This window comes from Ammospiza caudacuta, chromosome 3 (assembly GCF_027887145.1).
Source record: "Ammospiza caudacuta isolate bAmmCau1 chromosome 3, bAmmCau1.pri, whole genome shotgun sequence".
NCBI classification, from domain to species: Eukaryota; Metazoa; Chordata; class Aves; order Passeriformes; family Passerellidae; genus Ammospiza; species Ammospiza caudacuta.
Window position 1 is genome coordinate 60,705,050 of NC_080595.1, and position 13,501 is coordinate 60,718,550.

At 44.1% G+C, this 13,501-nt stretch overlaps 1 protein-coding gene across 1 annotated transcript in view; it reads left to right on the plus strand.

The window, feature by feature from the left end:
- The first annotated feature begins 4,102 nt into the window (after positions 1-4,102).
- Positions 4,103-13,501, plus strand: part of IGF2R (insulin like growth factor 2 receptor) — a 56,223-nt gene continuing 46,824 nt past the window's right edge. Inside the window, exons 1-2 of the mRNA XM_058801194.1 lie at positions 4,103-4,229; positions 12,460-12,593. Coding sequence (XP_058657177.1) covers positions 4,132-4,229; positions 12,460-12,593 — 232 coding nt within the window. The 5' untranslated portion in view covers positions 4,103-4,131. The remainder of the gene's footprint in view (positions 4,230-12,459; positions 12,594-13,501) is intronic.

Below are 13,501 nucleotides of genomic sequence, written 5' to 3' on the forward strand. Positions count from 1 at the left end.
CCCCAGCCCTCCCGGTGGGTGTGGGGGGGTGAGAGGCAGAAAAGACCTTGATGCTGTGTGAGCCCTGCTCAGCAATAACCAAAACACCTCTGTATTATCAACACTAACCTCCTAAGCCACAGCACAAAACAGGGCCCTTTTCAGTACAAACACCGAGTACAGCACGTAAGGACTTTCCCAACAAGACAAAGATTTCACATAAAGTCAAAGTGTTCAGACAAAGCTGATGTTCTTTTACAGTAGCATTGAACAGTACCATCTAGATTAGGAAATGCCATTAATTATCTCCCTAACTGCTTTGGGAAGCCTAAACCTAAGTCTGCAAAACAAGGTCATCTGGCACTGGTATTTTTTTGTTATAAAGCAGGATAACTCATCAGAACAAATCAGAAGGTAGCACTTATCGAGAGCTTGCCTTTAAAAATGCTAAGGAGAGTAGACATAGAACAGAAAGAAGTAGGAAGCATTAGAAACAAGCAGCAAAAAGAATAAGGAGCATTTAGAAGTAATGGCAATGGGAGTAATGTTAGAAGACTGAAGTATAGACTAGCAAGCAAGAGAACAGGAAAGAAAAGGAAACTACCGAGAGAGTGGCACATCTGTGCTTTCTGAAAAACTGCACAGCTCTATGGAAGAGGCTTATGAAGTTTCCATGAAGTATAAAAGTAATTACTTCAACATAATGTAGCTTACAGACAGACAGAAAGAAACTGTCCAGACCTCACAGGGTAAGGAATTTTCCACAATCAAATGTAAAAACAGCTCTGGATGCTCAAATTTTTTTGTTCCTATTACTGAAAAAAATTAGAGATCAGATGTGAGTATTAAAGGGGACTGAGACAGTAGCAGTAAAAGTGAGCTGCCTCTCAGCCAGCCTGACCTGCACAGCTGATGGTGGCCACATGAAGCAAGACCGTGGGTCAGAAGAACAAAAAATGATGCGACACTTGACACCTGGCAAGATGAAAAGAAGAATCCTGGAGGACCTGTGTATCCATCACTTATTCATGACACTGTACCTACTGAAAACCCAACATGGATATTGCAGCATGACTTTCAGGTGCATTGGGATTTACTCCACATAACTAGCAGCCATCGTGCTGAACTTCTCCCGAGGGAAAGGAAAAGGTAAGATTAACACAATTATATAATTTTAAAATATTTTAACACTCTGTCACGGTACATGGTTAGCTGAGATGCCAGTGAGATTAAGCATGGGAGGTAAATATTTACTTTATTATTTATAAATCATACTCAAAATGGCATATTCCTATGGACTATTTGCAAAATACAGTTTAGGATACAAAAATGACTGATACATAGGTCCTGACAATTTCTATTGCATGTAGCTAGCTTGAAGCATGGCAGAAAATCCATGAATCTTGAGAGAACAATCTGGTATCCACCAGATTATAAAGGCTAAGAAAATTATGTAGTAAATGGAAACAGTCACATGATTGGAACTTGCAAACTTTTATTTCATTTTATTTTAAAGGTATTTGCACTTACAATGTGTATTTCAGTATTTCTGCAGCACCCTTGCTGTGTTGCAACACTGGTTCATTGTTAGGTTGATGCTTATGTATTAGCACAGCAGATGAAAGAAGAATTTCTGGTTTGTTCCTTTTTCCTTTCTAACTGGGATTTTTCCCCCAGGTATTTCAATTTCCTTCCTTCTTGCTAGACAGCTGTTCACATACTTTCCTCTGTATGCAAAGAAACTGCTCTGAAGTCCTGTGCAAATACAGAGCATTCATAGCAGTACAAAGAGTGAAAATGCCACTCTAAACTTCTTCATTCTTTAGTCAGTAAACAACTTTGAGTTAGCTCTTACCAGATAACTGAAATTAACCGCACTGCCAGGCCCTGACACTGCAATATTTATATGTATTCTTAATGCTACAAGGGGAGATGTCACATTGTCTTCAGTGGTACTCAGGTACTTAAATCTACACAAAGAAAATTTCAGGCATAAAGTCCTATTTGCAGAAACCTGGGTAGCCAATAAGATCAGCAGCTACAGAATGTCTGCCTGCTCTGCTGTTTGCAGTGAACATCCTGGCTGATATATTTTTAATTCAATTTGGTAAGCAGAGACAGGGTTTCCACCAAGTCTTTTCTATTTGCACTGCTCTGTGTAGAGTGAGTGATGCCAGTCCTGCCAGCACTGCAGCAAAGTTTAAGAAACATAACCACAGAAATTCACAGACTTGGTATTCTTTTTGTCAACTGCTTCTGTCTTTTTGAGCCTTTGAGTTGGTGTCATCAAGCTTCTCTTTAAACTATACAGGATGGAGTCAAAAGCAGACAACAGGGATTCTTGGGTAATCAGATTTGGAACTTTTGGGAATCCACTGAAGGCTAAAATAAAAGAATTGACAATAATCCATTATATTGCAGTAGAAAACTGTAGAGGACAGTAGCATTTACTCAGTCCCTTTTAATAGTTCTTTTTCTGCAGTTCCTCTGCCCCTTCTGGAGCTGCTGCTGGTGTTAGTGCAGATATGCAGTGAGCCTAGCAAGTCAGGTGACAGGTTCAGCTGCAAACCTGCACAAAACAATCAGAACAGTGTGCCAGCTTTCAGCCAGGGCAGCTGCCTGCCCTGCTGCAGGGCTAATGCTACAGCCCAGAGAGCTGGGCTGCACCTGAGAGAAAAGAGAGGAAAGGGAGATCACGGCAGCCTGGAACCACACTGAACTGCCTGAGAGGCAGATCTTCAGGGCTGCCTCATTCTCATGGATGCTAGGGAATGCGGCAAGAAAAACTATTTCAGTTTTAGGCCTTTTTCAGGTTTTTTTTTTTTTTTTTTGTGCAAATGGCTTTTGGAAAGTATTCATAATTAGAGAACAGGATTGATTTCTTCACACAATACAGCTGTCTGTTTAATGAGTGTAACTTTTAGGTTTTTTTCTCTCTCCCACCCTTATGCCTCTTACATCTCTCAATGGTGCTTTTCTTCTTAACTGCACTTCCATAAAAATTTACTAATTAATTCCCTTTTTTGAATCTTTACGTTGCAGTAAAAATCTGCTAAATCGTGGAGGTAACAATGCAAGCTCCAGGCTGGATCACTTTTCTCTGTAGGCCAGGAGGCAGTGGAGGTAGGACAGTGTGTGTTCCACTTCCTGCTGACAAGGCTGCTGCTGCCTTGTGCAAGCCTCGCCTCCTGTCCTCTGCTGAAATGGGGGCAATTTCCACGCCGCATCAGCCTCCCTGCTGCAGCAACAATTCTTGCAGCCAGACAACTAACCACTGTCATTGCCTCCTCAGCCTTCATCCCTAAAGGGTTTAGTCTCCTGATCTCTCACAAGATTTCGCTGTACATTTTGAATAACTTATTTAAAACCTCACTTAATGTTTCCCAAACAGCATTTCTTTGATTCAAGCACCAAGCCACAGAATCACAGAGTGGTTCAGGTCAGAAGGGACCACAGTGGGTCATCTGGCCCAACCTGCCTCCTCAGGCAGGGTGGCCCCAGAGCACATGGCACAGGATTGGGTCCAGGTGATTCCAGGGAGGGAATCTCCAGTGAGGGAGACTCCACACTCTCTCGGGGCAACCTGTTCCAGTGCGTGGCTACCCGCACAGTAAAGAAGTTTTTCCTCGTGTTCAGCGGGATTTTCCAGTGAATCAGTTTCTGCCCGTTGCCTCTTGTCCTATTGCTGGGCACCACAAGGAGAGCCTGGAACACCCTCTCGGCACTGCCCCTTAACACACTTACAGACACTGACGAGATCTCTTCTCCAGGCCCAGCTCCCCCAGCCTGTCCTTGTTAAGAACTGCTCCGGTCCCTTCACCTTTGTTGCCCTCAGCGGGACTCGCTCCGGGACACTGCAACCCACTGGCGGTGCGCCCCACCGGCCGGGTCCCTGCGCTGCTTAGCCGGCCAGACAACAGCCCCGGGGACACGGGTGCCGGTGTGGCAGTGTCCCGGTGTGGCAGTGTCCCGGTGTGACGGTATCCCGACGTCGCCGTGTCCCAGCGCCACCGCAGAGCCCGGGAGGAGGGGGCGCGCCTCACGTGAGCGCCGTGCCCGCGCACGGCGGCGGTCACATGGCCGGGGCGGGGGCGCGCGGCGGTCACATGACGCGGCGGCGGCGGCGCCTGACGTCCCGGGGCAGCCCGGCCTATGGCGCCCATGGCCTCGCTGCTGCTCGGCGCCCTCCTGGCGCTGCTCCCGCCCGCCGCCGCCGCCGCGCTCCCCGACTCCTACCAGGACCTGTGCAGGTGGGCGGCCGCCGGGACGCGATGGGGCGGCTGGGGAAGGGCTGCACCGGGGGGTACGGGCAGGGGGGCGGTGTATCTTGGTGCCCGTGCCGCTCCTGCCCTCCGCGGAGCGCGGCGCCGCGACTCGGCAGCGCGGGCACGGTCCCCGGGCTATTGCTCGCCCGTCCCGGGAAGGGTCAGCCCGGGGGTCTCCGGGGGAAGCGCGGCCGGGTCCCCGGGCGTGAGGCCGAGGCTGGTCCGCGGCGGAGGCGCAGCCGGGCTGGGAGCCTGAGGAGCGGCTGAGGGGCCGCTGCCTGCGGGACCTCTCTGCTCTGCAGATACAGGAAACCTGCGGGCGAGAGGATGGGTAGGCTTGCGCTGTGCAAGGCGCCTGTGGTCGGTCTAGTCTGAAAAGCAAAGTGGTGTTGGTTTGGAAGGGATGTCACTTGGGAGTTGGCTTCTTGCTAAGAATATCACCATGAGCCATTCGGTTGCTTACAGGTGAGTTGAGAAAGCTTTGGGAAACTTAGCACGTGGAAATGTCACCATTATTCGTGTCTTGACATTTTTCTGCTCCAGTTTCAGCCGTAAATTTAATATAGCACCAATATCTTGCCAGTCCTAATTTCTTAATTATTTAGCCAGAATACGCAGGGTACATACAAGAACACATTATTTCAATCAGTATCACTGTGGAGGCACCAGTGTAGCAGGGTGAATGTTGCACTAAGGTCAGAGCTTGGATCGCTGGAGGGAATGGGCTCTCCACCTGGCAGAATCTGGGATATGATACAATAAACAACATTATATTGTTAAATGATGAAAAAAGGCGGTTAGCTTGCAAGAATAATCCATGACGGTGGCAAAAATTGGTTTTGTGGTTTTGTCAGATGACCACCCTAATTGCAGAATCGAGGCACTATTGTGTAGCTTTTGGAGGGAATTTAGCTGCTCTGATGAGTGATTTTTGTTGTTGTTGGGTTTTTTTTTCCTTTTTTTTCTTGGCTTTGTTGTGTTTCTATGACTAGAGGAATATTTGAGAGTCCTGTGGAGAGACATGCAGTCTCATTTTGGATGCAAATTACTTCAGCTGGTTTCATTTTGTTACTGGCAAGTGGAAATAGTTTGCACGTAGATAGCACAATCAGCAGGTTTCCTTTTAAGATGGACTGCTTCAAAAACATGTATTTGCTGTTGTGCCACGGTGGGGAAAAAACTGCTTTGGAGGATTTATGTCCAGTAATCCATAATGGTAAAAGAAAAAATAAGAACTTGTGCTCTGGTAGGTGGGAAGTCCCCATGGAGTTCAGTGGTGAAGTTTCTTCTTGGGTACAGTTGCCAAAAAACTTTACCAAGTGAGGAATGATGCAGGCAATGCAAACGCACTGCTGGTGGATTTCCCAGCCAGAAGTTACAATGTCGGTGTGCAGGACAAGTCCCTGACCAACCTATTTTTGTACTGGCTTAAAGCAAGGTTTTTATTTGTTTTACAGCTGTTAAGAAAACAGTGTCCTGGGCTTTGTGTGCTGTAATAGGGCTGCTGAAACTGCAGCAGGCGTTGTGTCTGGTGTGTGAGTGTCAGAAGGTGGGCAAAGAAGGAAATTGCTGGGGGTTAGAAGGGGCACTGGCTCTCCTTTAAGAAAGAGTAGGAAAGCTGTTTTGCAGGGAGGAGGAAAGGTGTCAAAACTGTTTTGCGCAAGAACTGCGGCATGAGGCCACTTAAACTTGAGTTGGAGCTTTTCATTGTTTGCTTTGTGCAGCCTTACTGCTGCTATGCTTGGATGGTCTCGGGAAAGAAGAAGAGCTTTCATTCCCTGGAACTTTGTCTAATGGCATGGCTTCAGTCACTGATTTTGTTGTGCTTTCTCCTTTGTTCTTGTGCGTTCCGACAGCTGACTGTGGCTGTCATGTGACTTGCAGTTGGAATTCTTTTTTTATCTTCCGTGTAGAAGTTTCTCCAGGATTGCTGCAGTATGAGTACCTGTGAAGGATTACAGGGGACTGGTTGGATATAGGAAGTTACTGACTAGCTTGGTCTCTCACAGTTTTTCTTCTTCCCCTTATATTTTTCATGTTGCGATGCAGGAAAACTTCTGGAGTCAGAGTTAATTTTATGACATGTTATTTAAGTCCATCTACTTCAAAAGAAATCTTGACAGTTTGGGTTCACCTTCTACATAACACTGCAAAAGTTGCTGTCTAATTTTCCTTTCTTTCTAAAAATAGAAAATATTTTTAATAAATAGAATAGAAAAATAGAATATATTTTGGGTGGTAGTGCAACAAATACAAACTACATCCTCTGTGAGCTGTTTTGCCTGAAAGTCTGTACTGGATGAGAAGTGATCTAATGGCTGGTGATGTTTTTGCCCCCTTGCAAGGATAGGAGCTGGTGCATAACTTCAGTGATTTTTTGACTAGTGGGTGTAAGGGAATCTCAAACTGCTATACAACACAGAATTGCTGTTACACAGACTTCAGATTTTGGAGTTGTAAGTCAATTCTATTTTCTGTTAAATGTGTAGTTTTTGATAACACAACTCCTACAGCTGACTGTACCTACACTTCTGCTCATTCAAAACCCTGTCTTTTCAGCCTTTGTTGTGAAACCACAACTGCACTCATCTGTGCTGCTTGAAAGCCCAGGCTTGGCCTTGGTGAAGAAGCACGTGCTGAGTACAGAGAGGTGACCTTTGGGTGCACTCATTCAGCTCTATTAAGTGCTTTGACATATTGAAGTGGGAGATGTCATAAATAAGGTATCACTGGACTTATATACCGATGTGAATGGGTGTGTCATGTGCCTGGGAAGCTGCCACTGTAGTGTCTGAGTGTGATTTCTCAGTACATGAGCCTCCTCCTATAGCTCTTGCTTACTTAAACTTCAGGTTGCTACCCCTTTTCTTAAGCGTTCTGTGAAATGGTGTAATAGATGTGGTTTAGAGTGCAGCATGAAAGCCCAAATGTCTTCTGGATGCAAAAAGCAGAAGAGCTTGTAGTGTAACTGAGGCTCTCATGCATGATGCACACAAGAAAACTTGCCTGAAGATACACAGTGTGTATGGTAGCTAGAAAAGGGGACGGGTGAGCTAGAGCAGAATTATGCATGGGTAGGGATGCATTAAAAAGCTCTTGAGGCATAGTGATGGCTGTACTTTGTGCTGTTCAAGCTCTCATTTTCTGTAAGGAGAGCTTGCTTTGACATAGAGATTTCTTTACTGTACACATTCGTGTGAAAAGGGTGGTCACATCTAATAGTGATTTCTGTGGCAAGTGAGCTGCAAGCTTCAAATTTACAGTGGCCATTCTGGAAATTGTTCCTGATTTTGTCTGCCCGAGATTGTGCTGGTTGAAACTGCTGGTGAGGAGCTTTGGATACTCGTTTTATCTCTGCAGTGTTCTAATAGCTGAGAAGCATCTGGGCACAAAATCGTGCGGCTGCATAATCACATGTGGATGTGCTTTCCAGCTCTGCGGCCGTGGCTTGCCTTGTCTCTCTGCCAGGTCGTCTGTACAGCACCCCCTCAGCAAAATGAGCTATTTCAGTGCATTCCCCCGAGAGGGAACACATGATTCTCTGTGACTGTGCTTTACAGCCCTTTGGAGCAGGGTGCGCTGTTCTCCAGCAGTCGTCCCTTGGGTGACGCTTGGAGAGCCAAAAAGCTTGAACTGTTCTTGGGGATTGGTGGCAGTGGTCTCTCTGGAGCTCTGCTGATTTGAAGTGGTTCCCTAGCACTCAGGCCTCAAAGTGGCTCTGGCATTGGGATTGTGAAAATGCGTATTTCATGATCGGCTTTTCACAAATTTTAAAATTAGTATTATATGTGTTATGTTAGAAAGTTATTCTGTATTAATTTTCTTAAGTTGTGTGTTAAATATAATTTTAGGTTATAACATAAGGTTAAAATAGAAACTATGCTATGTAAGATACTTTTTTTAAAGAAAGGACTTGCACTGAAATAGCAGCCACAGGACACCTAAATCTTTCAGGAAAAAATAATTTATTGCTCTCTTATTAAAAGAAATTAAATTCTTCCTGCCTTGCTCAGCCCTGAAGATGCCTTTAGGATTAAGAGCAAGAAGTTGATGATGACCAGACAAATTCCATTCAAACACAGGATTCTATGCATCGTGTATGAGTATGCAACAAGCTGTTGTTTTTAAGGGTTAATCCGTTGTTAACGTGTGTCCTTTTTTGGGCTTATTTTGCCCAGAAAAACATACCCAGACATCCATAACTCTTTGTTTCTATTGTCTCATATTGTCCTAATCCAGATTGTCCAAATTATTATTACTGTAATTATATTGCTATTTTTATAACCATTTTATTACTATTAAGCCTTTAAAATTTTAAAAACAAGTGATTGGCATTTTTCACAGGATGCACTTGCTGTGACAGGAGTTAGCCTTTCACACCTTGCTTGACTTCAGTGCCTCAGCTTCTCATCACAAAGTAACCTAGGCTTGCTTTTCCCTTTCTCATGTTATTTTTTCATATTGCTTCTTTGATTTGTTAAAAAAACAGAGCTCTCATTTGATGTTGCAGCTTGCCAAAAAGTAGATTTTCTTTTTCATATGATTGTTTCAGTGTCTCAAGAACAGTGCTAGGTAGCTGAAAAGGCTGACCTGCAGGCAGGGTTATTCCCAATAACTCGTTTGGACCTTGCTTGCACAACTGCTTTTGACAGTGGTCTGAGCCGGCCCTGCCTCCTTCTGTGCCTCCTGCTGCTGGTGCATGGCCAGGAGCCACCGTGAGCCAGACGGGGAACTGGCCAGGCTCAGTGCCCCTCCACACACATTCACATGCACCTGTTGTTTTTGCTGAGTTAATTTGGAGAGAGGTCAGTCCCTGGGCCCAGCTTGTGTCAGGTGCTTGGGCCAGCAGTGCTGGCAGGAGACAGGAGAGCCTGCCCTGGGGGGATTGGCGTGGGTGTGTGTTTCATCCCTTCATTCTGGGATAGCTCGCAGTTGGCCTTATCAGAAAACAAGCGTCATGTTGTGGTTTCAGCAAAAATAACTGTTTGACAGTTTTATATAGGGCAGACAGCATGTTTGAGCCCTGACCTTGAACTGCTCCAGAAATGGCTGTTTGAATGGTTTAATCTGTGAGATGGCATCTGCACTGAGCCCCCTGGATCAGAGGATGCATCATGTCCCATCCCAGCATTCTGGCTGTTGCTTTTTAAAGGTGATGATATAACAGCTCCCTAAACTAGCTCAACTGCATTGGAGCAGGGTAGCTTAAGCCCTTCAAACAAGATAACTTCTTCTGGCCCTGGCAAAGAGGTGATTACATCAGGCATCACCACTGGTGGAGGTGAGTGCTGAGCAGGCTGGAGGAAGCCAGTCCATGTGACTCACATGGTCAGGATGGGCAGTGTGGTTGCCAACAGATTGTTTCCATTATGGATTGCAGTACAGAGGTCAGCTTGTATCTTACTGGAAAGTAGAGCACATGCAACTTGAAACTATTCCCAGGTACTGATTTAATGCCTGGAGTCTTACTTGTGTGAGAAATAATTGTTGCTTTTACTGTGAAAGTACTTTGCATCTCTGTGAGAACAGCTGCTTAGGCTACATCTGGGCTGCTGTTAATCACAATGAATAAATTGCTCCTCCTACACATTAGAAAAAATAGAAGTCTCTGTAACATCTATATGAAAGTAATACTACTCTGAAACTGCACTAGATGCTCACTTCTCTGTGCCCCTGAAGTTGTGGTTTGGAACATCACTGAACATTGGATTTGATATTTCTTTTGTGCAGACGGTTTTGAAGGATTCCTCAACCTTCCCTGTCCAGAGGCCTCTTAGAGGGCAGAGGGAAGGTCTGGCTTCTGTGGCTGCTTTGCTTCTGTTCTGTAAGCTGCACATCTTGTTTCTGTTTGGCTTCTGGCCTGTGGGTGAACTGACTTGAAGATGCTTATTTCCTCTATTTCATAACATGGAACTGGAAAAACAAAACCTTAATCTCAGAGTGATAATTCTGTTGTGTGAAGGACTTAAATTCTTGTTCCAGTCACAAATAGATTTTAGCTTGCAAGGTCTTTATAAAAACCAACAACACACTGAAGAACACCCCAGCGTAATCAAAAACATTGTGCCTTAGTATTATATGTTACCTTTTTGTCATCAAAACCAGTGAAAAAAAATAGAGTACTGAAGCCCTTCAGAAATTTTCAGTTCTCAATTCGAGAAATGCTAACTTTCTGGAACTTCATTGTGAAGAAATTTGGTTTGGATTGAAATGCATTTTCTCCTGGATGTAAAAGCATCTTTGGTTTTCATCTCTTGCTGTTTTCAGAGCTCTTGAAGATAGTCAGGTTCTTCTAACTTCCTTTTTTTTGTGTGTTGAGAAGCTTTATTCCATTCCTGAACTTTGGTTATTCTGTACTGTGGCTAAATTCTCATCATCCTCCTGCATCAATATTGTCTTTATCCACTTCAGAAATGCAACAGACTAGCTGAGAGAGCTAATCAGTATGATTGTAAAAGGTCAGGTCTGCCTGCTTATGAGGAAAGAATAATGGCAAGTATTTGTCTAGGATTGAGACACAGTCCTTGAATACATACTTTTATTGATGCTTTGGGTATGACTGGGTATACCTGGCAAGTTATTTTTGACCCTTATATTAGGATATAAAGCCTCAAATATAATATTATGCTAATGTATAAAGATTTTCTTTGTTTTTTTGAGTTCACAAAACTCTTGTGCTCTTGTATTTGCCCCTCACTTGTTCCAGCCATCAGCAGTCTGAATTGAATATGACTGCTGTAGTACAGGGAATCCAATAGCCCCAGAGTCAGTAATTAAAATGGAAAATCTTTGATTAGATATTGGATGCACTGGGTTTGAGAGGAATCCTCAGAGGATTTAAAATTTAAAATAAAGTAACTGAACTGCTGTTGCCCCTTTCTCATCCAAGGACTGAAGTTCAGAACTGAACAGGAATGGTTTCTCCTCCTGGGGGGATCTGGAGTATGATAATGTTGAGTGGTGCAACACATATGCCCTAGAGATTAAGGCAAACAAACCTGATGGGTGAAGCTTCTTATCAACTGAAATTTGAACATTAAGCCAAATGCTTCTGTGGGTCACATAGGTGCACTAAGTTTTGTGTGAGTTTTAAATAACAGGAATGCCTAATAAGTCCCTGTAGTGTCCTCAGTTTTCTGATGTGTTGATGAATGTGTATTAATCCTGCTGAAGTTTCCACTTGGAATAGAAAGGCAGCTGGGAATCTGTTATGTTGCAAAAATCAAGTGTCCAGAAGATGCAGGCTGCTGCCAGTGCCAGAAGACGGATAGTTGAGCGAAGGTGGCAGCAAACATTTATTGAGTTGTGCTTTTTTAACAGAGCTTGGCCAGAGCACCCTGATAGTAAGCCAGGCTGTCTAAAGAGCTCCTGGCTCCAAACTGGATGACCTGGGCCTGCCTCAAAACTGAGCAGTGCTGTGTCATGCAACTGACCACATTTCACTGCAGTCATACTGCCTGCTGTGAGGGGAAGGGATCCTTGCTCTGCCTCTGAACTGTGCTGCATTTGATTTCTTTGCTGCTGTTACTTGGATTTATTCCTGGTTATATTTAACCTGAGCTTCGTGTTCCTTTTCCAGTTTTTAGACAGCTGTCTTTCTGATAGGCCTGTAGCTAGGTAGTGTGATCTTTCACTGGGTGTCTTGAGGCTAGCCCCGCTTGTGTCCAACTTTTGACATATATGTAATGCCTAAAGGTACAGCTAGGCCCTAATAAGCACTGTTAGCATCTTTTGGTCAGAATACTGTCAGACTCTCAACCCCAATTTTGACCCTGAATCTGGGAGACGTTACTGCTCTATTCCACTTAGACTTAGCACTTCTGCCACTGTTCTTGGGCAGAACACTAAGGTGCAGTAGTGTCCAGCCTGACAAAGTCATGTGGGAAATTTATTGGGCTGTCAAGGATAAAATATCACAGGTGGTGATCCTTAGGGTGGCCTTCACAGAGATTTGATGGGGAAGAATGGATAATTGGGTGTTCAAGACAGAGAAAAATGGACTCGATGTTACATTCCACAAGTGGTTAAATCTGTTCTCCTCTTAGTCCCAACAAAATAGCAATTATTTCTGGCATTTACAAATATAGAACATAAATAGGAATTTAAGTTAGTGGTGCTCTTAGCCTTTAACTTGGTTATTTCAGGGACTGGTATCTAGATGGGATGCAATTCAGACCATTTGAATACCAACTGACAGGCATTTTTGTCTTTTCAGTTACACTTGGGAAGCAATTGATGCAGACAAAGAGGTGCTTTATAAAATAAATTTCTGTTCTGGTGTTGAAGAATGTGGAAGGACAAGTGCAGTCTGTGCGTATGACACGAAGACGAATACCCATCTGTCTGTAGGTAAGTACGTAAGTGTCTTGTAGGTAGTTCAGAGCCTTGTTAATGGATGCTCTTATAACTGTTGCAAAGTTTGATGTGTTAGCAAAGATTTCCCTCCACTCCCCTCTGCCCTTGGAACTGTGTAAAACTTTGGTTTTTTGCCAATTTACTAGGGAGAGTTGGTCAAACATGATCTGATTGTAGATAATGACTTTATGGGACAGTGGAATGTATTTTATGCTCTAGTTAACTGTAATCTAGTGTGAAAGTATGCAAGGCTACCTCTGGTACAACAAGTGCATCTACCTGTGGCAGGGTATGGACTGTGCACAACTTTGTAAATACTGAACACAGGACAGAGCTTGGGTTACAGCTCTGAGGTATACTCAGCCCAGCCTGATGGAGTGTCAGGTCTTTGTTCAGAGGCAGGTTACTCTTTGAAATTCAATCTTGGGAGTATTGCTAAGTGTCTGAGGTGTCATCTTCAAGTTGTTCCACATGGAAAGGAAGCTAATTACATGCAGTTCTCTGGTTGTGGTTGCACTTGTGAAATCTGGTGTCAGCTTCAGTAGTTCACAGATGTCCTTGGTATTCTGAGGAGAGGCGGAGTTGTGCATGCTGATCTAAATATGAAACTGACGTTTTCCTCTACATGTACGCGTGATTTCATCAGTCAGAAGCACCTTGTGCTCTGAACAGTATTTTTTCATGAGTTTATGTGATTTATTTTCATGTATGTTTGTCGCTTTCAAGGTTGCCCTTGTGTTTTGGCTAATGAGACAATAATATATGAGTACTGTTCAGGAGGCTTTCTCATAGCTGACTGTAAGTTCTAATAGAATAAAGTACTAGCATTCTGAAGAGCAATATCTCTTCAGACTGCTTCATAGTATCTGCAGATCTGAAGTCTGATTCAACATGCTTGCCAG